This window comes from Pleurodeles waltl, chromosome 1_1, assembly GCF_031143425.1.
Source record: "Pleurodeles waltl isolate 20211129_DDA chromosome 1_1, aPleWal1.hap1.20221129, whole genome shotgun sequence".
Lineage (NCBI taxonomy): Eukaryota > Metazoa > Chordata > Amphibia > Caudata > Salamandridae > Pleurodeles > Pleurodeles waltl.
In genome coordinates this window covers 761,717,107-761,744,982 of record NC_090436.1, presented here as the reverse complement: position 1 = coordinate 761,744,982, position 27,876 = coordinate 761,717,107, and the positions used below count along the sequence as shown (strand labels likewise).

The 27,876-nt window shown below is 42.1% G+C and overlaps 1 protein-coding gene across 3 annotated transcripts in view; it reads right to left on the bottom strand.

Annotated features, from left to right (window-relative positions):
- The window catches only part of CNTNAP4 (contactin associated protein family member 4), a 2,124,586-nt gene that overhangs the window by 797,861 nt on the left and 1,298,849 nt on the right, over positions 1–27,876 (bottom strand). For all 3 annotated transcript variants that reach the window (XM_069227637.1, XM_069227632.1, XM_069227640.1), the window contains exon 9: positions 22,515–22,664. In XM_069227637.1, the coding sequence (XP_069083738.1) occupies positions 22,515–22,664 (150 nt within the window). The remainder of the gene's footprint in view (positions 1–22,514; positions 22,665–27,876) is intronic.

Genomic DNA, 27,876 nt, shown 5'->3' with positions numbered 1-27,876 from the left:
CCTCCACAGCAAGCCGATATTGAGCCAATGTCATCGGATTGTCTTTCCATGAGCCCCAAGTGAAATCCTGGAAGTCTGGGGCTCCGGAGCTTTTTAGTGGGACATACTTGCAAGCAGGCCAGGTAGCAAACAGGGAGTCCCTTCTTGAAACAGTTTAAGACAGGCAAAGTCCTCTTAGTGGCGAAGCGCAAGTGTGCAGCTGGTGCAGTCTTTCAGAGTGCAGTGTCAAGGTGAAGGTCAATGGCCCAGCAGGGCAGTACTTCTTCTTCTTGTCTTATTCCAGGTAGTGATCTAAGGTGGGGGTGCAGCTCTGCCAATTGTATTCTTGTGCGTGGGATAGACAACGGGGGGACTCATGACCAACCACGTGCAGGTCACCACCCTCTTGAGTGACCGCTTCCTGGGAAGTGTGGCAAGAATCAATCCCAGGGAGCAACATTCTCACAAGGTGGCAAAAGTTAATTCTCAGAGGTTAGGACTGGCTGAGCCCACCCACTGGTGTGGTTAGGTTTCCCTTAACACACCCCTTTCCGGTTCCTTCTTAATCTAATCAGGGGGCACCTGTCTGTTTTGCAGGAAATAGGGGAGGTTCACTTGCTGGCCCAAATGTTTTTCCCTCCTTTGAAGTACGGTTTAGCTGCTCACCCCCATTCTCTTTCACCATCTGCTGAGGAAGTTCGCCTCCCTAAGGCACTGTTCAGTCCAGGCCACTTCACACCTCATCAAGACAGCTTGGTCATGCTGTCAGAGGCTGGTAAATCAGAGAAGGGCACTACAGAGCTGAAACTGGTAACTTTTAGAAAGAGTTCCAAAACTCTTTCTAGGTGAAAGTTACATTAAATTCAACAGTGGCAAGTTTTTGGATTTATTATAACTTTTAATTTGATGCCAGACATGTAATATGTTGGTCCTTCCTATGGAAAATAAGACTTCATTATTTTAAAATAAAGTCTCCCCATGTTAGCGTATGGAGCCCATTCACTACAATGAGTAAAAACGAATTTAGTTATTTTCCCGGGCCTATAAAACATATTTTGTAAGGTACCTGCTTATAGTTACACTGCACCCAACCCTGGGGACACTTAGGGCATACCTTAGGGGTGGGTTACATGTAAAAATAAGGTAGTTTAAGACTTTGGAAGGACTTTTAATTCCAAAGTTGAATTTAGGGTTAACTTTCCCTTAAGAGCAGCCAGCAAGGCAGATCTGACTTTAAAATGACACTGGGCACTACAGCAGTGCACCTATGGGTGCGCTGGGGTCCATAAATCTACATGCCCTACCATATTCTAGGGACCTCAAGGTAGGTTGCTGCAGCCAATTATAATTAGCCTAATTTGCATATCAATTTTAATCAGAGCACAGACCCAGGGACTTTAGCAGTGCCCAGGACACCATCAGAGTCAGAAAAGACATGCATAAGTACAAAATGGGGGCAAAAGGTTAGGGGGCTTCTGCAATCATCCCACTTTTCCCACACATGGCCCCTTTTGGAGCCTTCTATATGGTACAGAGCTCATAGGCCCTCATTATGTCCCTGGTGGTCTACATATCGCCAGTGATAATCTGGCGGTATGACTGCCAACAGGCTCATTATGAGATTGGCAGGTTGGCTACAGCCAACCCGCCACTTCTCCTCTCATACCGCCACAGCAGTATGAGCTGCCGGGGCAGAGATGTCTATCTCCAGCACGGCGGCCGGCACAGTACCTCCCATGGCATTAGGAGCCAGCCTACTACCATGGTTTTTGTGGCGTTAGCAATGACATGAAAACCATGGTGGTAGGCCCTACCGGTTGCAGGGAACCTGATGCCCCCACCCCCCTCCATCAACATTCACCCTCCACCCACCCGATACACATACTAATCCCCAACCCCCTCCAATCCACTCACTCACCCATATATACGCACACACCACACAACTGACCCCACAGCCACACACGACACATCACCCCCCACCCACACTACAGTCACAGCACCCCTCACCCCACACCCCCCCTCCCCGCATACATGCACACAGTCACCCACACGCACCAGGCACACACCCATTCACTTACACTGACATACACGCATTCATTCAGACACTGACATACAAGCATTGATTCATGCATACTTCCAGACATGCTCACACGCATTCTTACACACAATTACACTGACATGCAGACACGCACTCACTTCACCATTGTTACATGCATTCACTCACACGCATAGACCCAAGCAAACAAGACACACAGACCCAATCACACATATACTCAGAAATTCATGCACACACTTAGATGCACACACTCACAACACCCCCATCTTCCCATCACCCTCCCCTGTCAGAAGCCCGACTTACTTTAGGTGAGGAGGCTACAGAGTTAATGTATGAATTAACCTTATGTTTTCAAGGTTCTTGTTTAAGATATTAAAGTCAAAGAAAAAACGAACTTTAAAAGAGCAAGTATCTACAAATGTCAAGGTTATAAACAAAGACCAAGTTTAAAGGAGAAACGAACTGTTAACAAATAAGCATTTACAAATTCAATGGTAATAAACCAAAATAGAGTTTAAAAGAGAAACAAACTTATATAAACAAGCATTTACAACTACAAGTTATCGACAGATGTCGAAGTAAGGAAGGAGAAACTAACTGTAATAAACAAGCATTTACAAATACAAGTTATCAACAAGTGTCGAAGTAAGAAAGGAGAAACGAACTTTAATAAACAAGCATTTACAAATACAAGTATTGACAGAAGTCACAATAAGACAGGAGAAATTAAATAACATCAGCTGATTTGAAGAACGCATTATCACCAACTATATATATATATATATATAGCAACATAAAACCAATCTCTAACAAAGGTTGAGAAGTTCTTCCAGAATCAGTAATAAGCATTTTTTTAAGAAAAGCTATCATTTATAGAGAGAAGCAAGGCTACAGAGAACTCAGGGTGAGTGAAGAAATAATAGAATTAAAGAGAATTATGTGTTGAGAGTAGAAAGTGAAAAACTGATGTTGTATGTCCCTAGTAATTGCGACTGTGACTCTTGCAGGTGCTGTATCCAATCTTAGATGTGAAGAGGCAGACTGAGTACTGGCGTTCATCATCTCTGTGGCAGTCTCTCTACCATCCCATTCCCCTTTCCCCCTCCGGGGTACTCAGCACGAAGGATTAATATTCGTTGTGAGTAGCTCGGGTCGGGACTGAGGAGTTATCTTCTGCTTCTGAGGAAATCGAATTGAAGTATCCTGACAGATTGAAGTGCCATCACCCTAATTTTAGGGAAAAAACTGATTTCTTCCTGAGCAGAATGGCAGAAGGAATTGATATAAAAGCATTAGCCACCGTTTTGGAAGGGTTACAGAAACAATTAAATAACACCATAGAAGAAACAGTCCAAATAAAACAGCGAATAAATGAGTTAGGGAACACCGCTAAATCAAATGAATCTGTGTTTTCACAAATCCCTAGCCCTTCACAGTCTGCAGGTATATCCACTCAAGTAATCCATGCTGTTTCCCCTATTATTCCTTTGGCTCAACCCGAGCGCTTCGATGGGGATCCAAATAAGGCGCAGATTTTTCTGACCCAATGCTCATTGCATTTTTTATGTAGACCAGTCATTTTTTCCGAAGACCAGTCCAAAGTGGCATTTATATTGACTTATCTGACAGGAGATGCGGCCGCATGGTCCATGCCAATAATTTCCAGAAATGATCCTGTTTTATATAATTTCCAAAATTTCAAGGAAGAGTTCTTAAGAATATTTGATCGGCGAACTGCAGCTCAAGCCACTGACAATGAACTACTGGAAATCAGGCAAGGTAATAAAGATCTAGTAGCCTAGCTGGCTCATTTCAATAAACTCATTGTAGAGACTGCCTGGCCGTAGTCAAAAAGAGCCGCCATATTTTATCGTGGACTGAGAGATGAATTGAAAGATGCCTTAGCACAAGTTCCAAATAGACCCACCGAAATTTCAGAGTTAATTGATCTTGTGTTACAGATTGACCACTGGTTAACTGAACGAAGAGCAGAAAAGAGAAGAGAGTATCGACCATTTCCCCTGAGAATTGATCGTGTAAGAAATGATCATACGAGAGCCGGAGAAGGGATAACGATAGAAGAACCAATGCAAATTGGTTCCATCCGAGGTCCTTTATCTAAGGAAGAAAAAGAGAAAAGAAGAGTGAATCAACCATGTTTATATTGCGGTGCATCTGGGCATTTTGTTAAAAACTGTCCCAAGAAACCCAAAGCTCTTCAGTCGGGAAAAGGCCAGCTTCATCAGTAGAGGGAGTTGCCCTGATGAAATCAGAACCCAAGACAACTCCTTTAGATCAACGAGTGGCGAATACCTTACAAACCGCAGCGCCACATTTGGTACAAACAGTATCAGTTAAGACCCTTGAGAAGGAAATTCAAGGGATCTCAGTTATGATAGACTCTGGAGCTACGGGCAACTTCTGTGGTATCAAATACGCTCGTAAAATGGGTATTCGATTTATCAAGAAATCTACTTTGGAAGTAGTAAGAGCTGTGGATGGAACCAATCTTTCTTCAGGACCCATTTCCCATGAGACCGAACCAATTCATATGCAAGGTTTTGGTGGACATCAGGAGCAGATAATCTTTAATTTGATAGATGCTCCACAATTTCAACTCATTTTGGGTCTGCCCTGGCTTACAGAACATAATCCACAAATTGATTGGAGCAAAAGAACGATCAAGATGAATTCCTCTTACTGCAAAGAGAATTGCTTTCATGATGGAGTGGAAGTGTCCACCAAGTCCCAAGCGGCCTGTTTATCATCACACTCTTCAATGATCTGTGCACTAAAGACAGCAGAAATCCCAAAAGAATATGAGGATTTAGTCGCCGTTTTTGATGAAAAGGAGGCTGAGAAATTGCCACCACATCGACCCTACGACTGCAAAATTGAACTGGAGCCAGGTGCGATATTGCCATGTAGCAGAATATACGCATTGACCGAAGCAGAGAATCAACATTTAAAGGAGTATTTGGATCAATATCTTGCTAATGGTTTTATTCGTCCTTCTGAATCTCCAGTGTCATCCCCACTATTTTTCATACCAAAGAAGGATGGGAGTCTTCGAACTTGCATTGATTATCGAGCCCTCAATCAGGTTACCATGAAGAATCGATACCCACTGCCTTTAGTGTCAGTTTTATTAGATCAAGTAAAGAATGCTAGAATCTACACCAAATTGGACCTGCGAGGAGCATATCATTTGATTCGAGTGGCTTCAAGGGATGAATGGAAAACCGCTTTTCGGACTCGATACGGATTATTTGAATATCAAGTGATGCCTTATGGGTTATGCAATGCTCCCGCTGCCTTCCAGCATTTCGTTAATGATATATTACGAGAATTCCTCGACCGGATTGCCGTGGATTATATAGATGACATTTGAATCTTTTCCGACAATCTACAGGAGCACATTTCCCATGTTCGATCCATCCTCACAAGGTTGCAAGAAAACCATCTCTATGTAAAATTGGAGAAGTGTGCATTTCATGTGGAACGAGTTGAGTTCTTAGGATTCATTTTGCCACCAGAAGGAGTTAGTATGGATCCTGCCAAGATAAAGACAGTGCAACATTGGCCTTCTCCTTGCAATGTCAAAGAGATCCAGAGTTTCTTGGGGTTCGCTAATTTTTATCGAAGATTCATATCCAATTTTTCTCAAACAGTTACACCCATTACTCAATTGTTGAAGAAAGGAGTGAAGTTTGAGTGGACAAAAGAAGCTGAAAATGCTTTTCATTTTTTGAAGAATTCCTTCGTCTCAGCTCCAATCTTGCTCCACCTCAATCCAGATGAGCCATATTATGTGGAGGCAGATGCTTCAGATGTTGCCATAGGAGGTATCCTTTCCCAGCGTCATAAAGATACAGGTCAATTACATCCAGTGGCCTATTTCTCTCGAAAATTAACACCACCAGAGATAAATTATTCAATTGCGGATAAGGAGCTATTGGCAGTCAAAGAACTTTTCGTGAGTGGAGGCATTACATTTTGGGAGCTAAGCATAAAGTGACCGTTTACACGGACCACCGAAATTTACAGTTGTTAAAATCAGCTCCAACTCTAACAGCTAGACAACTGCGTTGGTCCCTATATTTTGCAGACTTTGATTTTGTTATCCCTTTCAGACCAGGAAAAGTAAATAGGAAGGCAGATGCTCTATCTCGAATTGATACCAGTGCAGTTTAAGAGCCTCCAGAAAAAGAATTGATTATTCCACAAGAGAAGTTCATATCTGCCATATTGTCTGAAAATTTAAACAAAGAAATTCAAGAAAACTTAACATTCGAAGGAATGCTGAAGTGGTCCAAAGAAGGCCAAGGAAGAGAAATCAAAAAAGGTTTTCCATACTTTAAAGATGCACTGTATGTTCCGACTGTGGAGCTGCAAGAAAAAATTCTTCAGGCTTATCATGACGATCAATTGGCTGGACACAAAGGAATTCAAAAGACTCAAAATCTAATACAACGAGAATTTTGGTGGCCAAAAATGAAAACTCAGATAAGACAATATGTGTCAACTTGTGACAAATGTCAAAGAGGGAAATCAAATAGACCAGCTTCACAAGGTCTGTTAAGACCTTTTCCCACTGCACCCCATGCCTGGCATACTGTTACTATGGATCTTATAGTGGACCTCCCTAGTAGCCAAGGTTTTAACACTATCCTAGTTTTTGTAGACACTTTCACTAAAATGGCGCATTTCATTCCTTTGATAGAAATCACTCGAGCCCCACAGGTTGCACAGTTGTTTACACAACACATAGTACGCGGCCATGGTATCCCAAAAATTCTAGTTTCAGACAGGGGGTCCCAATTTGTTTCTCGCTTTTGGAAGGCCTTTAGTAAAAGATTAGGAATTGATTCTTGTTACTCTACCAGTTACCATCCTGAAACCGATGGGCAAACAGAGAGAGTGAATCAAGAGTTAGAACAGTATTTAAGACTCAATTTATTCGATAAAGAGAAGGAATGGCCCGAGTTGATGTGGGCATCTGAATTTGCTTACAATAATGCTGTTCATTCCACCACTGGGTTCACCCCCTTATATCTGAACCATGGTAGATATCCTAATGTAATGTTGGGTAAAGAAGATGATTCAGTGCCTGCAGTAGAAGAGATGGTGAGGGATTTGCAGACCACGTTAGTTAGGGCTAGAAAAAACATCATTCAAGCAAAGGACTCATATAAGACTCACGCTGATAGAAAAAGAAGAGAGAGACCCATTTATTCAAAAGGAGACAAAGTTTGGTTATCCACTCGTCATTTACGTCTCAAAGGAAATCGCAAATTTCAGCCACGATTTATAGGCCCATTCAAAGTTGACAAGATGATCAATCCAGTGGCAGTTAAATTGCAGTTGCCAGCTCATCTAAAGATACTTCCTGTTTTCCTTGTCTCCTTGTTAAAGAACAGTCCTCCAAATTTACGTCAAAACTCCCCTCCAATTCCTATCCAGATTAGCTCTGCAGAAGAGTATGAGGTCAATCAAATCTTAGATTCCAAAATCCGTAATGGCCAGCCTTATTATCTAATTGATTGGAAAGGTTATGGTCCAGAGGAACGATCCTGGGATCCGCACGAGTATGTACATGCTTCAAGATTAGTGAGAAACTTTCATAGAACCTACCCAAGCAAACCTAAATTGGAGAACTGTTCCTTGAGGGGGAGTACTGTCATGACCACACAAACTTGCCAAGTCAAATCAAAGAAGTGCATGAGAAAAGCAAAGAGATATCCTCAGTGGAGACAGCAAAGCCCAAACTGGAAGAAGGTTTGCAGAGTAATCTTGCGCTTATTTCAAAGGAAGAATCAAGAAGAGAAGATCCAAGATGGCCGCTGTGAGTCCTGAAGGTTAGTTACAGTTCTAGTCTTGCAATCGGTTGGTTGCTAGGTTACGGGCTCTCCAGCTGGAAGCCTTGCACTTCAACTGAGGTCTGACAGGAATCAGCTGTGTGGAGAGAGAGCGCGCTTCAGAACAGAAACTCTTGTGAGGTAAAATTACATTTGAAGATTATATTACAGAAAACTGATAAATATTGTCAAGGTTTATTCGAAGAGTTTGATAGTAGACCGTTCCCGTGGAAGTTGGCAAGGCTACAGAGTTAATGTATGAATTAACCTTATGTTTACAAGGTTCTTGTTTAAGATATTAAAGTCAAAGAAACAACGAACTTTAAAAGAGCAAGTATCTACAAATGTCAAGGTTATAAACAAAGGCCAAGTTTAAAGGAGAAACAAACTGTTAACAAATAAGCATTTACAAATTCAATGGTAATAAACCAAAATAGAGTTTAAAAGAGAAACAAACTTAAATAAACAAGCATTTATAACTACAAGTTATCGACAGATGTCGAAGTAGGGAAGGAGAAACTAACTGTAATAAACAAGCATTTACAAATACAAGTTATCAACAAATGTCGAAGTAAGAAAGGAGAAACAAACTTTAATAAACAAGCATTTACAAATACAAGTATTTACAGAAGTCACAATAAGACAGGAGAAATTAAATAACATCAGCTGATTTGAAGAACGCATTATCACCAACTATATATATATATATATATATATAGCAACATAAAACCAACCTCTAACAAAGTTTGAGAAGTTCTTCCAGAATCAGTAATAAGCATTTTTTTAAGAAGAGCTATCATTTATAGAGAGAAGCAAGGCTACAGAGAACTCAGGGTGAGTGAAGAAATAATAGAATTAAAGAGAATTAAGTGTTGAGAGTAGAAAGTGAAAAACTGATGTTGTATGTCCCTAGTAATTGCGACTGTGACTCTTGCAGGTGCTGTATCCAATCTTAGATGTGAAGAGGCAGACTGAGTACTGGCGTTCATCATCTCTGTGGCAGTCTCTCTACCATCCCATTCCCCTTTCCCCCTACGGGGTACTCAGCACGAAGGATTAATATTTGTTGTGAGTAGCTCGGGTCGGGACTGAGGAGTTATCTTCTGCTTCTGAGGAAATCGAATTGAAGTATCCTGACAACCACCATGAACACTACTGGATTTCCACCCTTATTGTGGCGGAAGTAAGGCAGTGCTCTTAATATAGCGGATAGATGGTAACCACGGTGGCGGTATGTTGGCGACAGCCACTGCCACGGTAGGCGGTTTGTACCGCCAATGTTAAAATGAGAACCATAGTATTGGATGTATGTTTGTTGGACTTGGCATCATTGGCATGGTCTCCCCTAACTTTCTTCCTCTAATCCCAGGTTGCTTCTGTGCTGGACTCTGTTTTTGCTATTTTTGTTTGCTCTGGACACTTTACCACTGCTGACCAGAGCGAAAGTGTAAGTGTTCCCTGTATAAATTGTATGTGTACATTGGCTTATCCATAATTGGCATATTTGATTTACTAGTAAGTCCCTAGTAAAGTGCACTAGAGGTGCCCGGGGCCTGTAAATCAAATGCTACTAGTGGGTCTGCAGCACTGGTTGTGTCGTCCACAATAGTAGCCCTGTAATCATGGCTCAGAACTGCCATTGCAGTGTCTGTGTGTGCAATTTGCCGGACCTAAACCTTCCCTTTTTATACAGGTAAGGCACTGCTAAGGTAGGCCCTAGGTAGCCCCATGGGCAGGGTGCAGTGTATGTTAAAGGTGGGACATGTGCTTCTGTGTTTTACGTGTCCTGACAGTGAAATACTGCCAAATTTGTTTTTCACTGTTGCCAGGCCTATCTCTCTCATGGGGGCTGCCTTTAAATATTATTAAAGCACAGTTTCCCTTTGGGAGCAGATAGACATGTGGAGTTTGGGGTCTCTGAACTCATAATTTAAAAATACATCTTTTAGTGAAGTTGGTTTTCAGATTGTGTTTGAAAATGCCACTTATAGAAAGTAGGCATTTTATTGCTTAAACCATTCTGTGACTCTGCCTGTTTGTGGATACCCTGTCTGGGTCAGTTTGACAGTTGGGTTATTTACATCCCTCCCCTAGACAGTGGCACAAAGGGAGCTGGGGTGTAGCCTGCATATTCTGATGGGCCATCTGGGCTGAGGGGAGGGGAGGAGTGGTCACTTACACCTGAAAGGGCAGTGCCTGCCCTCACACAATGCAGACTCCAACCCACTGGTGTGTGTCAGGGGCCTGGCCTAGGCAAGGTAGGATCTTGAAAACAACAGAGACTTCTCTTTGAGTAGGCCTTCTTCAAAGGCAGAAAGGGGTATAAGAAGAGCACCCAAACCCCTGAAAATTAGATTACTTCTGGAACCAAGAGGAACCTCTGCCAAGGAGAAGAGCGGGAAGCTGGAGGAGGAGTACTGCCCCTTTGCCTGTGACTGTGCTTTGCTGGGTTGGCCTGCAGTAGCTGATTCTACCTGAGAGAGGACAAATACTGACTTTTTTGTGATTTCCCACTGGTGAAGAATCTCCAAGTGCATGAACTGATCTTCCCTCCATTGTTGAAGTCTCAGGGACATCAAAGACTTCTCTCTGCCAGCACCTGGGCTGTCTGCTGAGAGTCCTGCCTGCCAAGTGGTGCTCTAACCTGTCTCTGGGCTCTTGAAAGGTGCAGCTGGTGGGAAAGGAAAGCAATCCATACAAAGACTGTGGTGTGGGGAAACTTTTGACGCACTACCCACCTTGCAGCAGAAAAAACGACGCGCCGCCGGCCTCGCAGGTAACATTGATACTCCACCTTCATCGTGGCTAGAAGATCAACACAACACTGCTGAAGAAACGATGTACATCAGCTGCACCGGCTGTTGTTATTGACACAAGCCCCCCACACAGAGCGGTTTCATGACACCCTGCGACTGGATTGCGACGCAACATCACTGGGTGCGGAAAATCAACACAAAGCCTGCCCGGACCCCAGATGCCCGTCCAGATCGACGCATTTCTCTCTTGTGGGAGAGTAGAAATTATGCACGCCGACCCGACTGGAGGAGGAATGACGCACACTCTCGCTTGCGAGTGAGAAATCAACGCATCGCTGGCCTTTTCCAACACACATTCGACTGTGTGCCTTTATTTTGATGCTATCCAGGTACTTCTGTACGCTAACTATGGTCTTGCTGTTTTATAAAGGATTTAAGACTCTTTTGCTCTTGCTCTTTAAATTCATAACTCGACTTGTGTATGTTGGATTTCTGTCATTTTGGTCTTGTTTTGTTAAATATTATATAATTTTTCTAAACCTGTGTTGTGTCATTTTGTAGTGTCTTCACTGAGTTCCTGTGTGTGTTGGTACAAATACTTTATACATTGCTTCTGAAGTTAAGCTTGCCTGCTCATGCCAAGCTACCAAGAGGGCGAGCGAGGGTTAACTGAGGGTGATTCTCCTTTACCCTGACTAGAGTGTGGGTCCTTGCTTGGACAGGGGGTAACCTGACTGCCAACCAAAGACCCTATTTCTAATAATGTTCATATCAGAAGCTACTAAAGGCTGCTCTACATCACCTGAAGGTGGTCTCCAGGTTTAATGATGATGTTGATTTGCTGTGTTATGTTATTTTTTGGCAAGTCATTGATACGTGGCTGGCATAACTCGTGGTGTCATAGTCTGGGCCATGGTCTTGATAAGTGAAACTCTCTGATTAAATTACACTGTGAAGTTCAGGGAAAGGCAGGGATTAAAAAGTAAAGTATAGCTGCTGAGGGTGTTGCAAGTTGTAGAGCATGCGCATATTTTTATGGATTAGATGGACGCCAGCATAGAGTGCATAAGTAGTGCAATAGGAAGTGTGATTTTAGGGAGACCAATACGACATGGATTTCACGCTAGTCCTCGTTCAAGGCTGGACTCTTCAATCGTTCAAAATACTTTTATAGTAACACAAGCATAATCACTTAAACATAAGAAAAGTGCATGATGGTCAAAATTATTAATTCTGATGCAAGGCCCTATAGCACCAGAAATGTCAGCTGACCTTCTATAATGGCCACCAGGAGTTCTGGCCACTGGAACGAATCCAGTGGTCCACAAGATACAGCAATATTGTGCTTATTTTTGTATCAGTGCAGTGGTAGGCAGCACCCACCATGCGCCCTCCATATCTTTAGATCTCTGAGTAACCTTTTGATCTTTATTTTCATTGCAGAGGACTGGCGCAACCTTTCATCCTTCTGTAGTCAATAATTGAAGTGCCATAGAGTCGATAAAAACTAACACCTATTAATGTCGTTCTGAGTAAAGGCAATGTCTGTGGCAGTAATTACTATATAAAAGCCACATTTTCTGTTGTCATGGTTAATTGCATCCCTTCTGTTTTTAATAGTATGACAGGTGCATATAACCCACAGCCGGACTGCATTGGGTGCATGTGTGGAAGGAGCGTTTTCTAAATCCATTTTGCTGCATGTTACTAAACGAACGAGAGAACTGCAGTGGCCCAATTACATTCGCCCCTGGTTATTAGTCCACAAGAAAGCAGTCTTTTATATGGTTGACAAAATCCCCAAAAGCGAGCTATTCCTCACTTCAACAAAGGGATAAAGCCACTACCATCGAGCCGTGTGTGCCCACGCACGCAGCCCGAAAGATCCAGACAGACGTGTCTCAAACGTGCTTACATTTGAAAATTGACAGCAGCGAGAATGGACTACCCAAGCGGCAGTACATTAAATTAGGTATTTAATGTAATGTTCATTTGCTTGTTTGTGTTGTTTCTTTACACAGACAAAGGAAAATCGGTCGAAAGATTGCATTTAGTACTCAAAGAAAATGTCAATGGAATATATAAATAGAATCGCCTTCCTCAAAAAAAATCCTGCCTTGCAGCCCTATTATGAAAACATTGCTACAGGGAAAGAAGACGGAGAAGAACAAGAGGATGCTGTATGTAAATCGGAAAGCTGTTTATTAAATTTTTCACAACACGTCCTTACAGCAAAGAGAATGAATTCCCTGTCGAAGGCATTGGCTTGGCCCACAACACTAACAGTACTAGTCTACTGAGTAGGCACATGATAAAGAAAGTCTTATCGTCTGCTTGCTGGGTTTGGTCCAGAGGGCAATGTTGCTTCAGAAATGATGCAGAAGGACACAGCTTGGATCTAAATCACACAATACTGCCTCATGGGTCAGATCGCTCAAAGAGCTTCTGTCTTTTCATATTGGCATGCAATGACTAAAGCACTGCTGTGCTCCTTAAAGCTTATATATACAGCCACAATCAGTACCAACTAAAGATATCTCTTCGGTTCTCTGTAGTAAAATATTTATAAATGACCTGTAAATGCTAGCCATGACTAGGGCCACTGGAAATATGCATTTTTTTGCAGCTGCTGCGTTGCAACATAAATGTGAATTTGCCACATGATGCCATCTGCTGCATAATCCGCAGAGTTTAACAAAAATAATTGTTTCTAGCTGAAACGGATCAAAAGTTATTCAAATGCAGCCACATGTGTTGCAGTGAAGTGAAAGGTCCTTTGCAAGCATTGATCAGTTATGTCATGTTATGTTATGGTAAGTTATGGTAATGTATGCTACGCTATGTCATGTTATGCTATATTTTGCTATGCTATGTTATTCTATGCTATGTTTTGCTACGCTGTGCTCTGCTGTGTTATGCTATGCTATGTATGTTATGGTATGGTATGCTATGTTATCTTATGCTATGTTATGTTTCGTTATGTTATTGTATGATTTGTTATGTAGATTTATAGAGCGCACTATCACCAAGAAGGGAATCCTGGCACTGAGCAGATGTGAGTCTAGCAAAACCTAAGGCCTAGTCATACTATTCAAAGAGCCAGGTATTTTACCTCTTGTAGAATTCAAGAAGTGAGGAGGAGGCCCTTATGTGTAGGGGCAGGTAATTCTATGCTTTAGGAGCAATACAGGAGAAGGCTTGACTGCCAGATCTGTTTTTCTGTATGTGTGCAAGTAGGAGCGTGGCTCAGTTGAGGTGTCTGAAAGGTTTGTAAAAGCAGATGGAATTTTGAAAGTATCTACGCCAGTGTTATTTAGTTCCTTGAAAGTATGAGTGAGGAGTTTGAATTGTGATCATTTGTCTATGGGAAGCCAGTGAAGCACCTTCAGATTAGGTGTGATATGAGTGTGGCATGGGAGGTTGGGAGTGATTTTGACTGTTGTGTTCTGAATGGTCTGCAGTCTTATGGTGAGTTTGTTGGTGATCCCCGCATAGAGGATGCTCCTGTAGTTCAGCATCTTCAGGGTATGGAAGCATGAAGTGGTGAAAGCATTGATTTCGGCAGTCATGTCAAGTTTGCTGTTGATGATGACACTGAGTTCTTGGCGTGGGTGGTGGAAGTGGGTGTTGGTCCTAGATTTGTTGGCCACCAGGTTCTGTCTCACTGTGAAGTGCTGTGCCATAAGGTCACAATTTTGGTCTTGTAGGTGTTTAACTTTAGACAGTAGGGTTTCATCAAGTTGGCGATTTCAGACATACAGCCATTGAACTTGATCCTGGTAGTGGGTGTCTCGTCCATTCTGGAGAGAATGAGTTACATGTCATTGACATAGGAGAGTACATCAGTGTTGTGAATGTTGATGATGCTGGCTATATATGCGTTGAAGAGGGTTTGGCTCATGGAAGATCCCGGTGGAACTCTTCAGAGGAGGTTGCAGGTGTCCGAGGTGTACGATGCTAGGCTGACTGACTGGGTCCTTCCAATCTGGACGAAGCAGATCTGTCAGAGAGCATGTCCTTGGTTTCCGATGTCATGTAGGTGTTGGATGAGTTTGAGGTGGGCTAAGGAGATGTCCAGGAGGATGTGAGCTGCTGAGTCTCTTCTGTCCAGAGTCATTTGGATGTTATCCGCAGTGGTGATCTGGACAGTTTATGTGCTGTGGTTGGGAAGAAACCGGTCTAAGTGGTGCAGAGAAGCTGGTGATTATTGAGGTATTTGGTTTGGTGTCTGTTGATGATTTTTTCTAAACCTTGGCTGAGAATGGTGGAAGGGAGATGGTTCCATAATTGGCAAGCATTGGAGTGTCTGCTGAGAGTTTCTTCAGCAATGGAATGACAGTTGTGTGTTCCCCTGTGTCTGGGAAGGTCCCAGAAGAGTTAGAGGCATGCAGACTAGATATGAGCATGGCACTGATAGGTTGTAGTCCTGTGGAGTAGGCAGAGTTTGGGCAGAGGTCTGAGGGGGGGGTGATGTTTTTTCTGGACTAATCAGCCATGTGGTTAGCATTGGTGCTTTGGATAAGATTGGGTTGGTGTTTGGCGAGGTCTGTTTGTTGGTTTAATTTGCTTTAAATGGCACTAATTTTGTTGCTGACCAAATGAGAGAGATTGTTGCAGAGGAACTGTGAGTGGCTGATTGAGTTGGAGACATCCTCCGGTGAGGTGAAATTATTCACAGTGGCAAAGATCTCCTTGCTTCTATTTGTGCTGGCATCATTGAGATCTACCTGAGCAGCAGGTTTGGTGGCCCAGCTCATTTGGTGGTAGCATCTCAGGGCACATTTGAATGCGCTTCAGTCTGTATTGCCCTAGCTCAATCTCTATTTGTGCTCAAGTTGTTTCCAAGAACATTTTATCAGTCTGAGTTCCTCAATGTACCAAATGGCCTGTGGTCTAGAGCTTGTTGTATTGTTGTTTTTGAGGGGGTACAAACTGCAGGAGATGATCCAATTTTTGCAATTCGTAATGGCTTTGGGAAGGCTGTTCCTGTGTTCAGGTCAGTGGATGTTGAGGGTGGTTTTCCAGTCCTTTTCATTGATGCTGTTCCAGTTTTGGCAGGCTGGTACGGAGTTGGTACGTATGCATTGGACTGGGATAAGGGTGCTAACCTTGATGAGGGCATGGTCTGTCCAAGAGACTGGTGTGGGCTTGTCAACTCTGATGTTGTTCAAGGTGGTGAAAATAGGGTCCAGAAGATTCCCAGCGATGTATGTAAGTCTCTTTAGCAATTGGGTGAGACCCAGACTTCAAGGTTTTCCATGAGTGCTTTTGAGTTGGGGTCTTCGTGACTTTCCAGATGGGAGTTCTGGGCTCTGACTAGGATGTAATTGCTAGCATTGTGGGCTGGTGAAGTTGGTGAGTTGCATAATTTAGGTGACCTTGCCCCATAATTTGGCCCACACCGCCACATATTTCTAGTGGCCCTGGTCAAAACTATAAAAAAATGATCTCCTCTATACTTAATGCATTTTATAAACGTACATCAATATGTGTGTGCAACAAAGGAATGTAGTAATATTCAGTGTATTTAATGCATTATTAAAACAATATTGTGAAATACTCTAAACAGTTTGCATGAATGCAGATGAGTACCAATCAATGCCTAACTATCAAAAGCACAGCTGACTAAAAATAAGGGGAAAGTGTTAAAAACCTACCAATCAAATAATATAAACAGGCTATGAGTTTCTAGATTCTGAACGATGAGTCAACATAGGGAAAAGGTATATTCTCATCTCTCCAAATAGTAGCCCTGTGAAGCCTACCACCATTCAATAGTGGCCAGTGAATGTATGTGTCTGACTGCCTAATAGGGGTTTAGCAGCACACATATTTCCCAGTGGCAGACCATGGCGCACTGAGAAGGAGGCATACATAATTGTGAAATGGGAATAGCCTAATTTATGCAGCCCAACCTTCCAAATTGCTGACTCCAGCACCATAGATTAACAAAAATAATATAATTTCAGACTCACCACGCAACTGGGAAAAAACAATTACATGCACACTGTGTGAGCACCAAGGACACTTCCTTCAAGGTGAATTGAAAGGCTTTTAAAGCAGTGAGGTACAGATCAGCTAGATGTTAAAAATGTTTTAGAATATCAAGTTTTCAGAGGTGGTAAGAGAAGTTCAGCCAAATACAATCAAGGGTTCCAAGACCTCAGACACAGCACTTAGATGTCAGGTCTCATTTCACCAGAGGTCACCAGCAGGGTCCAGGTCTGGTCTACTTGGAACTTGTCAGTAGCGAACTTAGGCAATAGGCCTTTTAAAGCTTTTTTTGTCCCTGTAGCAGAAACAGTAGGTCAGCCTGCTGACCTTTGGAGTCTACTCCTTTTTTTATGGTACAAGAGGTAGCAGTGAGTGTGCCAACAGCTTTGAAGGCATTCATCTTCATCTGCCCAGAGAAGTTTCACATTAAGTACATGGTGCTTTGTCAGCTTTTGTGTCTTTTCAAAGTGGCAGTCAATATACACATGTTTTAGATTTCTTGTTAAAACTCACAGTTGTTGCTCATTAGAAATACATATAAAATGCTTATAATTTAAAAGTGAATACTACAGCGTAGAGAAACACAAAGATAAGGAACACATGTTTAACTTCTTAAGATCTATAAAATTCAAAACAAACCATTCCTCCTAAGGAGAATTATATTGGGCAATAAAACTCCAGCCAGGATTTTTAATTTGGAATAATAATTAAAAGACCTTCCTTTTAATTTAAAACTGAAAGTTCCCCGCACTTTTGCCGCTGAACATCTGCTGCTCTGCAGGGTGGATGTGCTACTCCATATTTGTGAATTGTCAATATTTTCCATTAATAGTTTTTACTTCTGTTTCGTGCCATTTGTACACACATTCAAGGGAGCTTGCTGCAGTTTTAAAGCTGAGTGATACATTTGTAAAGATTCCTTAATGTAATGAACCTACTTGACTAGATTAGAAAGCGAAAGCCTACTTTTTAATAGTATGTCACAAGTATCTATCGAACGTGGGCATGCCTCCATATAACCTACCTTGTATGGATGGTACTCTCAGCAGCTAGATACTGTCCAACAAATAGGCTGGTGTACGGTACAACTCAAGCTACTTTGCCTCACCCTATTCTGTGAAAAGTTGATAAAGCCAATTTCACACAATCTAGTGAACCTTGCTGCAGTGGGAAAGTACCTATGGGAATATTCCTTAATCACCAACAATGACTGGATACCCATCATTCAGGCTTTAGACCCCTGCTTGACACTGAAACATTTCTTATTCCATTACTTGATGACATCCTAGTGGGTGGAAATGAAAGAGATTTGTTGCTAATCAGGCTCCTCAATTTGTTGGCTATGTTCACTACAGGGAATTTCGAGTTCCTCCGCAGCTGTCCCTGGATTGAGAATTTAATTTCAGATGATGCTAGTAAATGGATTGAGTGATTTCAAACAGGCTGAATTGAGAACAGTAAACATGCAACATTTTTTTTAATCAAAATTCAGTGTTGAGTATGAGGCTCTGCACATATTTTTGCTGTCGCTATTGTTATTTTAATGTTTTCATTAGGCTGCTGTTTTTATTTCTAAGACCAAGAGGCCTCCAAGTCTAGTCACATGCTGATGAAATACAGGTAAATTGTTTTTAAGAACATAAAATATGATTTCCTAGGCCTTAAACAAAGATTAGCCACTTGGACAAACATAAATGAAATGATCCTTATTTAAGCAAAGTCACTCCATATGGGATGGACATAAGATTTTTCATTTCCATATACCATCCATCAGATCCCAAAATGTTTAGCACCCCCATGTGTTTTGTGAATAATCTTCAAAACCTTGAAGTTGTGTGGGACGCATAACTCAACTATGAGACACATATTGGATCAGGTGAAGTATCTTGTTTGTGACATCCAAACCAAGCACTTCTTTTCATTGACAACATTCATCACAAAAGCATTATATACAGTTCATAAATTCCAAATTGGATTATGTGAATGCATTATTAGGTGGGTGTCCTGAGATCCAAATTGCCCACATGCAACAAGCGCAGAATATAGCAGCTAGTTTAGCTCTCAAATGCTTACCAGTGACCACATGAGTTAAGCTTAAAATAGCATTCATTGCTTATGATGCACAAATGAAAATCACAAACAGTCACCATATTCAGATTTTCTTAATACCTCAGATCAAATAATCTTCACCTCCAGTCCAGTTGACGTATAGGTTCATTGTGTACAAGTGTAGTCGTTATGACTAGTTTAATGTTAGTCTGGTCAAGGGAACTTTGAGTTGAGGTGATGTAGACTTTTCATTTGTGTTTTGTTTTGTTCCTGGAATGCGTATACTTAGGAATAATAAGGAACCCTTAGTCGAGAGGAGCCTATGGGTTCAGTGCCCTGGCTGTCACATGATAAGGTGTACATGACTACATGCCATTGTATATATAAATGTTGTGAGGCATCATTGTGAATGTGAAGACATTAGGCAGTAGGGCCTCATGTCCGAGAAGGCCACACAACTTGCATCCCTGGAACTGTTGTGCAATGGTTTTCACAACCTAGTCATTGTCTCCTTTCTTTATTTTTAATGAGGCTTAGCCAATTTCATAGATTTTGTATCTGTTATTTGTTGTCATTATGTGTCTGCATGGGTATTGGAAAGTTTGACAAGTTGTTGGGTAAATGTATAAGCTACACATGTTGGACAGTGGTTGTGGATGACTATCCTTGTATGTTACATGCCAGGGAATGCCTGTTTGTCACTTTGTTGTTTGCAAGAGGGAAAGATGTGCAGTATCCTGTGACCCTGTTGCCTTATTGCCAGAGCTAGTGTTTGAAATGCTGGGAGTGAATGATGTAATAGAATATTTGGAATACAGTCTGGAATGGGAGCTAGAGGAGAGTTACATTTGGAGGGAGGTCGAAGCCCTGACAGGATCTACCACCTGTAGCTGTAATCTAAGGGACTAACATGAAATAAAGAACTTAGGGCCAGATGTAGCAAGAAATGCTTTTGTGACTCGGAAATTGCGAGTCGGTGCGACTCGCAATTTCCGAGTCGTAAAAGCATATGCAGAATGGTGTCTCAGACACCTTCTGCGAGTCGCTATGGGGTCGCAAAGTCCCACCTCATTAATATTAATGAGGTGGGTTGCATTTTGCGACCCCATAGCATGTCCCTGCACTCACACGGATGGTGGCCTGCTGAAGACAGCAGACCTCCATGTCTGTGACTGCTTTTTAAATAAAGCAGTTTTTTTATTTTTTATTTTGCAGCACGTTTTCCTTAAAGGAAAACGAGTTGCAAAATAAAACAAATAATGAAACCATTTGGTTTCGGTGTTTCAGAGTAGGCAGTGGGCCACTGGACCACTGCCTGCTCTGAAAAACCCATTTTGGCAACATTCACAAAGGGGAAGGGGTCCCATGGGGACCCCTTCCCTTTTGCGAATGGGTTACCACCAGTGTGACACTGGTGGTAACTGCGAATTGCTTTGCGACCACATTTGCGGTCACAAAGCAATTTAGAATAGCGATGCGAGTCGCAAATAGGAAGGGGACACCCCTTCCTATTTGCGAGTCGGTACCGACTCGCAAATTGTGAATGAGCATCGCATTCGGCATTTTGCATGGCTCAAACTGCGATTTTCGCAGTTTGCACCATGCAAAATGCATGCTACATCTGGCCCTTATTTCTGACCTGAGTGGTTCCAGACTCCTTTATGAAGATATGCCCTCTAACTTCATGCATGGCCCTCAAATCATGTATCCCTGCATTTAACATTTTTTCAGGGGCAGAAAAGTAATGTGAGAACCTTGTATAACAAGGTCTCCCCCTCATAGATTAAAAAACACAACAGTCTCCTGCCACCTAACCCTAGAACCTCTTTGCCTTACCCCTCAAAGCTGTGCTATTTGGTCACCAGAACTGTTCTAGTAGGCTTTCAGAGGGCCTGATGTGCCTGGAATTCCTTTATGATACAGCAACAATGGTAAATAACTTTGGTTTTCCAGTCTTCCTATGTCACAGCAGTGAATAACCAGGTTTAGAACCTTGTTATTTACACTAAAGGTTTCCAATGGAACCATGCACTAAATATAGAAGTATTGATGGGCAACACTAAATACAGAGATGTTCTTCACCAAGGGGTTTTAAGTGGCATCCAATAGACAACAAGAATGATGCTTGAGTAGTCCATGATGCCACTTAAAATCCTAAGGTGAAAAATATCCCTGTAGTTCACTTTTACCCATCTTTATTCCTATATTACATATGGCCCACCCAAATCATCTTTCCCTGCTATCAACTGCTATGAAGGGGCAGAGGTGTAATAGGGATCAATAAATAACATGGCTTCTCCTCCCTGTCCCAAATGTGGAAAAAACATAACTATGCTCCCCACATCCAACCAATGACCTTCTGTATCATTTCACCCCATTACCTCCTGAAGCTGTGTCCTCTGATTTCCTTAAAAACACAAAGCCAGCATTGTGCTGACTGACTCTCAAAAAGCCAGTAGAACAGCATGGAATTCCATTATGATGTAGCAACAGTGAGTAACGCATTTTCTTGCCAATTATGCTATGTCATTGCAATGAATAGCTCAATTTAGAATCTTGTGTTCACACAAGAGAGAGTCATACATAACATATAGCATTTTAGATGGGTAACTGTGAGCTGTGGAGACTTTTTTTGGAGGGGTCTGAGTAACATCAAATAGACAATGAGAGCGAAGCTTGAGGTTTTTATGATGTCATTCAGAATCCTGAGGTGAAAACAACCCCTTTAACTCACAGTTGCTCATCTATATTTTAAGCTATGCATTGCTCCCAAAATCATCTGTCGAGTCTTATATATTTTAGGGTAATAGTAAATTACAGGGATGTTTTTCAGTGACGGGTTCTGAGGGGCATCAAATAGACAACAAGAGCAAAACTTGAGTTATTTGCTATGCCACTCAGAATCACTCAGCAAAAAACATCCACATAATTCACTTTTACCCATCTATAATTGTATATTATGTATGATCCCCCAAATCTCCGGTCCCTGCTATTAATTGCTAAGCAGGGGGCAGTGGGTAATGGGCGAACTATGCATAACATGGCCTCTCCTTTCTGGCCCAAATGTAAAAAAAAACTTACCTGCCATCCTTAACCAACCTCCACCATTTTGGCTGCTTTCTTTCCCTCTCCTGCAGTTGTATTTTCTGCTTTCAAACTAGACAGGCTGTGCTGACAGGCTCTCACAGAGACTTGTCAGCCTGACCTGGAAGGCGTTTATGATGAATCAACATGGATAACCAGTTTTGTTAACTAACTCTTAACCAACCCCACCACCTTCCCTGCTTTTATTCCCCATCCGCAGCTGTGCTTTCTATTTTCAGTCAAAACAGACAAGCAGTGCTGAGCCAACAGGCTCTTAGAGAGCCTTGTCAGCCTGCCTGGATTTTTTTTTTATAAGGCAGCCACAGTGAGAAATATGTTTTGTTATCAGCTGTTTGTACATTACAGCAATGAAGGACCAGATTTAGAATCTGGTGTAAATGGGAGGGGCTTTGTCAAGCCTTATGGTGAACATACTATTGAAATACAATTACCTGAAATTATACAGACTATACAGATTCTGTCTGTACCACCAGAGATTATTTTTAAGGACCCAAAAGGAATTTTATTGCTCAAAAATGTCTGTGACCCTATAGACCTTTTGTAATGCTATATGCGGATTGCTAAGTAAGCACTTTATTTTCCATATGTCCCATGAGTAAAAAGTATGTACATAATGGACTCTGTCCCTATTAGTGAAGTCAGTAACCACAGTCCCGAATTCTCGATGAAATCAGATATAACTACACCACAAGTATTAATTACTTCGTAGTTTCTCACCTCCAAAGTAGTAACTATCTCCTGTATAAATTTGCGTTTGTAGGTAGATTTGCCCCGCTGAGTCTCCATCGTTGTTTACTGTGATGAGCATTCGAGTTCGTTTGGCAACCAAAGAAACAGAGTGCCACTGCCCATTATTTAGTCCAAATCCTGAAAGAAACATACCTACGTCAAAATTCAATGTTACTTTGTGGATTTGTGAATTTAGATACTCTTTTAATATTTTCACTTCAAAAGACACTGCAGACACTATAGCTAAACGTGAGAATTGACATTTTGGCCAATAAAATACAACATTTACATACTTATATAGTGACAATAATGCAATCTTTTACCTGAAGAAAAGCATGATATTGCATACTAAAGATAAAGATAGTCATGCTTATGCAAGATGCGCTGTAAGGCTACTGAAACCAGAACAGAGTTAAATAAATTTAGATTTTGAGAACACAACTATACTTTATTTGGGTTGTTTTTGATACCATTGAAGAAGAAATTACTTAGGGAACAGAATTTTAATAGCATCCAGTATTTATTCAAAAACGACATGTATTCGTAGCATGCAACCTTTATAAAAACAATAAAGGTTGCCAAGTTACATCCTGAGTGCTGCTGTGAGCTGCAATTAGAAGCAATTAATTTCTAGTCTAAAATGTAGGTTTTCCTACTGTGATCATACTTAAGACTTGAATTGCTACTCTTTGGCCCTCAATGCAAGTAGCTGGAGAATGGTTCAGATTTCCCCAATGTAAGAGTTTTCGATACTAGGAGTACCTGTGTCTCAGGGGATTGGAAACCTCCTGGCCATTACAAGTGGGACAGTCAACGTCACTAACGCATGCCACCACTGCATATAGATGATCACTTGCTGACAACTACTTTCAGCAACCCCGCAAACATATAAATGTCGAAGTGTATTCATAGGAGAAAAATGTACAGGCTGATGTCTAACTGGGCCGCTTAAAAAATATGTCCTGTAACACTCAGTAGATATCCTTTATATTTTTTAAAGGGAAAGTGAGAACTAACCTCAGCAACGATGCCACAATTATAGGTACAATTGCACAAACAAATGTACATTTTAGTACACATGGTGACTCAGACAACATTAAACACAAAGGTGCGCACTGACAAGACTTCCAAATGATAACATATTTTGTAGTGTGTATCAATTTAAGGGGAAAAGTAAAGTCATTTCTACATAATTGGCCTTCCCTCATGTACATCTGTAGCACATGCTGAAAAGGGAGGAAAAGGATAAGCTTTCTAAACAAGGTAGTGCCTGATTTATCAAAGGATTGTGCAACCCTTATGTAACACAAGGTAATGCAAGGGGAGTGCAATCCTTAAATCCGAATTTCCAAACCACGCAAATCCACCTTGTATGACTTGGTAAATCCAGAATAAAACAAGGCAGCGCAAGTCACTGCCCTGCATTATGTAGCCCTTGAAAAGCATTCCCTGGGTGGTGCAAGGATATTCACACATTCACCCATGCATTTTGGCACATTCCCAGATTTACAAAGACTGGTAAACTTGGGAATGCATCAAAAATGTACGTCTTTCCGACAGAGGAACAACGCGGAATAATACCTCTTTCTCCTCATTGTTTCCTATTTCTGAGTGTGCTACAAAACTCCTGTAAGGAATGTTCCTTCCAACACAAAAACAATCCTGCCTGCAAAATAGGCACCCTTTCACATTAGCGTAAGGGTTCCTGCCTTAGTACTAGGCAACACACAGCAGTGCACCAGTAAATTGAGAGATCAGGATTGCACCACATATTGATAGATAGCAAATTGTCTTGCTGTGAAGTGCTGCGCTAAATTGTGATAAATCTGCCCTAGTAGTGTCTTCACTCTCTCAACCTCTGGAAAAGATAAACAGCCACAAATTGATAACATGTTCTTCAAGTTTGCTCTGGATATCAAAACTGCTACTATAACATAAAACTGTTGTCTTAACTTTAGTGCTGCGTAGATGTTTGATTTTGTAAGCTAGTGAAATACCACCCTTACAAAATACACCTGCTACTGAAAGATTTGTGCAACTAGTACAGTAAAGATATGAATGCTAAGATTTTACCTACCAAGGCAAGGTGGGTAATAACGAAATCTATTTTGTACAGGAAAAGGAAGCCACAACATTATGATAACAAGCACTTGGTAAAATGTATTTTCCCAAAATAATTCATTTTATTTCACTTTTTTGTTGTTACTGTGTCATGTGGCTTACTAGGACTTGAAAGCTATGTTGATTTCGTCCGCGAAGCCTCCTCAGGGGGTCCGTGGCTGCTTAAAAAAATAAATAATATTAATAGATTAGGTCCCCCACTTTCAGTAATGGCTCAGTGGGGGGGTCCCTGGATTCCAATAAAGAGTCAGTGGGGGTCCCCGGGCTCCAGTAATGATAAAGTGGTGGTCCACAGAAGTCAAAAGGTTGGGAACCACTGATCTAACATAATAATAAGCAACATTTTCAAATTGGTTTGTAGCCTTTACATTCAATTGATATTTACAAAACTTGTGAAATCAAAATAGTAAAGGTTAAGTTATCACTAAGTGAGTGCGGAATACTTTCAGCTCATGACATATAATGGTTAAGACTTAAGGCACAAAAGTATTTGTTCTTCAAATGCAGCAAACTAACACCTTTCTAACAATGACTAAAATAGATTTCCATTATTTTTTTGTGTGGTGGCCAAGAGTGGTCACGGACTAAAAGTGCTCTGGACCACTCCGTCATCTACTCTAAACACGCAAGGTGTGGGACTCTCTCCTTCCATTCACTGCCTAGAAGTGGTCCCAGGATACATCTTGCGCTGTCCCATCCACTACACACCTACAATGTGTCCTGATCTTTGCAATTGATCATGCTACTACAAGGGACCCATCACTCCACTCTTGAAATTAAACTGTGTTATTTTGCTGTTAAAACTTATAGGGCGACAGGTGCTTCAGTCCACGCTCCACCCTCTGCAAGGAGTTCAGTAAAACTCATCAAAGTGACACAGAGAAGAGTTTTTTTCTCTTGCGCTGCTTGCCAGCTTTAAGTTGGTGAGCACGGATGAGATTTCTGAAAGCAAGCCATCACAGCAGGTCACTACCGCTCAAGTTGAGAAAGCTGCCACTCATGTTAAGGAAGCTGTTGGTCGTGTCGAAAATCTACTGAAGCAGCCAAATGAAGTTAGTGCCCTCTGGTGCTCCATGAGATGGGGTTTGTGCTTATTTTTACAGTGCAGGAGAAACGTCTGGTGCTGAAAATCAGCACGAAATGCATGACTTAACCAAAGTCTGCTGATCATAGAACTCTGTGTAGCACAGCAGAGTTTTTTTGGCACTTCGCGGAGTTTGGCATAGCAGAATTCAATGAACGCCCCCCAGGCTTAGTTACAACAGGAAATTCGACATGGGGTTTAAGCACGGCTCCCGGGGTGTGACAATCCTTCTACATCGCTGCTTTCCTATGACAGTAATTCAGGCACTTAGAGACCCTCGGGCCATTTCCTGGCCCTTAGGGATATTATGGAGGGATGAATTGTTAACCTTATTTCTACCTATGTGCCCAAGAGCAGCCTTGGATGCCCTCCTCAAAGAACTCTTAAAAATATTGAAAACCCTTCCAAAGGGCCTCACAGTGATTGGAGCGACTTGAAAGCAGTGCTGGCCCCAGATAAGGATACCACAGGGATTCCCCTCTCTCCAAATGCCTCTCAGACTGGGCCTCCTTACTTGTTCTTTGTGATGTTTGGAGGAAATTGAACCCCCAGCAACTCCAGTATACCCATACCTCCGCAGCGCACCACAGTCATTCTTGCATTGATCTTATTTTCATGCCCACCTCGGACGGCCGGGCCATTACTCATGTCTAAATGCTTTCTTGTGGCATCTCCGATCATTCCCCCCTTTTCCTTCATATCGGATCCCCCACTGGGGCACCCCACCCCATGTGGCGACTTAATCCCTTGTTTCTTCAAGATGAGACCAATAGACGTAACCTTGGTGAGGAACTCAAAATCTACTTCCAAACCAATGACAACTCAGTTTAATAGTCAGTGACCCACTGGGCTGCCAGTAAAGCTACAATCAGAGTATAGGCTAAAGGCATTCTCCATGCTAATGAATGTGCCCAATCCCAACATCTTACCCAGCTGGAGGTTCAAGCTCTCCAACTTGAGGGGAATCCGGCTTTGGGCGGCTTTAAAAATACTGCCTGGCAACTAGACCGCATTTATGAAGAGATCCCGGATATATCCTTGAAACTATGAAACAGGTATGAAGGGTCTCAGCAGCTAGAGCCTATGGATGGGGCGACAAAAACAGTAAACTCTTAAACTGGCTTGCCTCTTGCTCCTTTGTAAACCGCAGAAAATAGTAGATGCCCAAGGTCATACACAGCATGCCCTCTGTGATATTGCTCAGGTATTTGTGGACTACTACTGCTGCCTTTATGCAGCGGTTCCTCAAGTAGACCCTGCACCAGACCCTAACCTCCTAGAGGAAATGCCTTTCCCACTGCTCTGCCAAACTGTCTCACAACTGCTGGATCAATGGATCTCGATTGAAGAGGTGGGAGCAGCTATTTAACTGTGGCATTCAAGAAAATCCCAGGACCCAACTGTTTCCCTGCATAGTACAAATCTGCAGTCAGGGACATCTTGATACCCCGACTTCTTGCTTTATAACAAGAAGCAGCCAAAAATGGCACTTTCTGGTCTAACAATGATGTGGCCACGATCACAGTCCTTCCAAAAGCGCACTACCATCGACCTCCTGTTAAGACTTCTGCCTGATCTCACTTGTAAACACTGAGGTGAAAATTTATGCTACGATCCTAGCCACCCACCTTAGGCAGGTGATCCACACACTTATCCACCCTGATCAATGCAGCTTCATGCCTCATCAGAACACAAGACACTGCCTTCGATGGCTCCACATTGCCCTGGCCCACTGTCACTCCCCCCACCCAACCTGGCCTTACTTCTTATAGATTTTGAAAAGGCCTTTGACACTAAGGATTGGGGCCACCTCGAATGGGTACTGCTGAGGACAGCATTCGTCCCACGTCTGCTTTTTGAATTGATGGAGTCCTGTTGGACATCTTTCCCATCAGATAAGGTACACAGCATGGATGTCCCATCACCCCTCCTTTTTTCCCTAGTAATGGAAACCCTAGCCCACCTTATTAGATGTGGCATTCAGATACGAGGCTGGAGATGGGAAGACACATAGGAAGACCGTATTGCACTTTACGCAGATGATGTCTTGCTGTTTCTAGCTGACTCCAAAATGACGGACCCCCAGTGCCTCTGAATCCTCCAGGTTTCCGGCAAATCATCAGGATTACAAGTTAACCCGCCCAA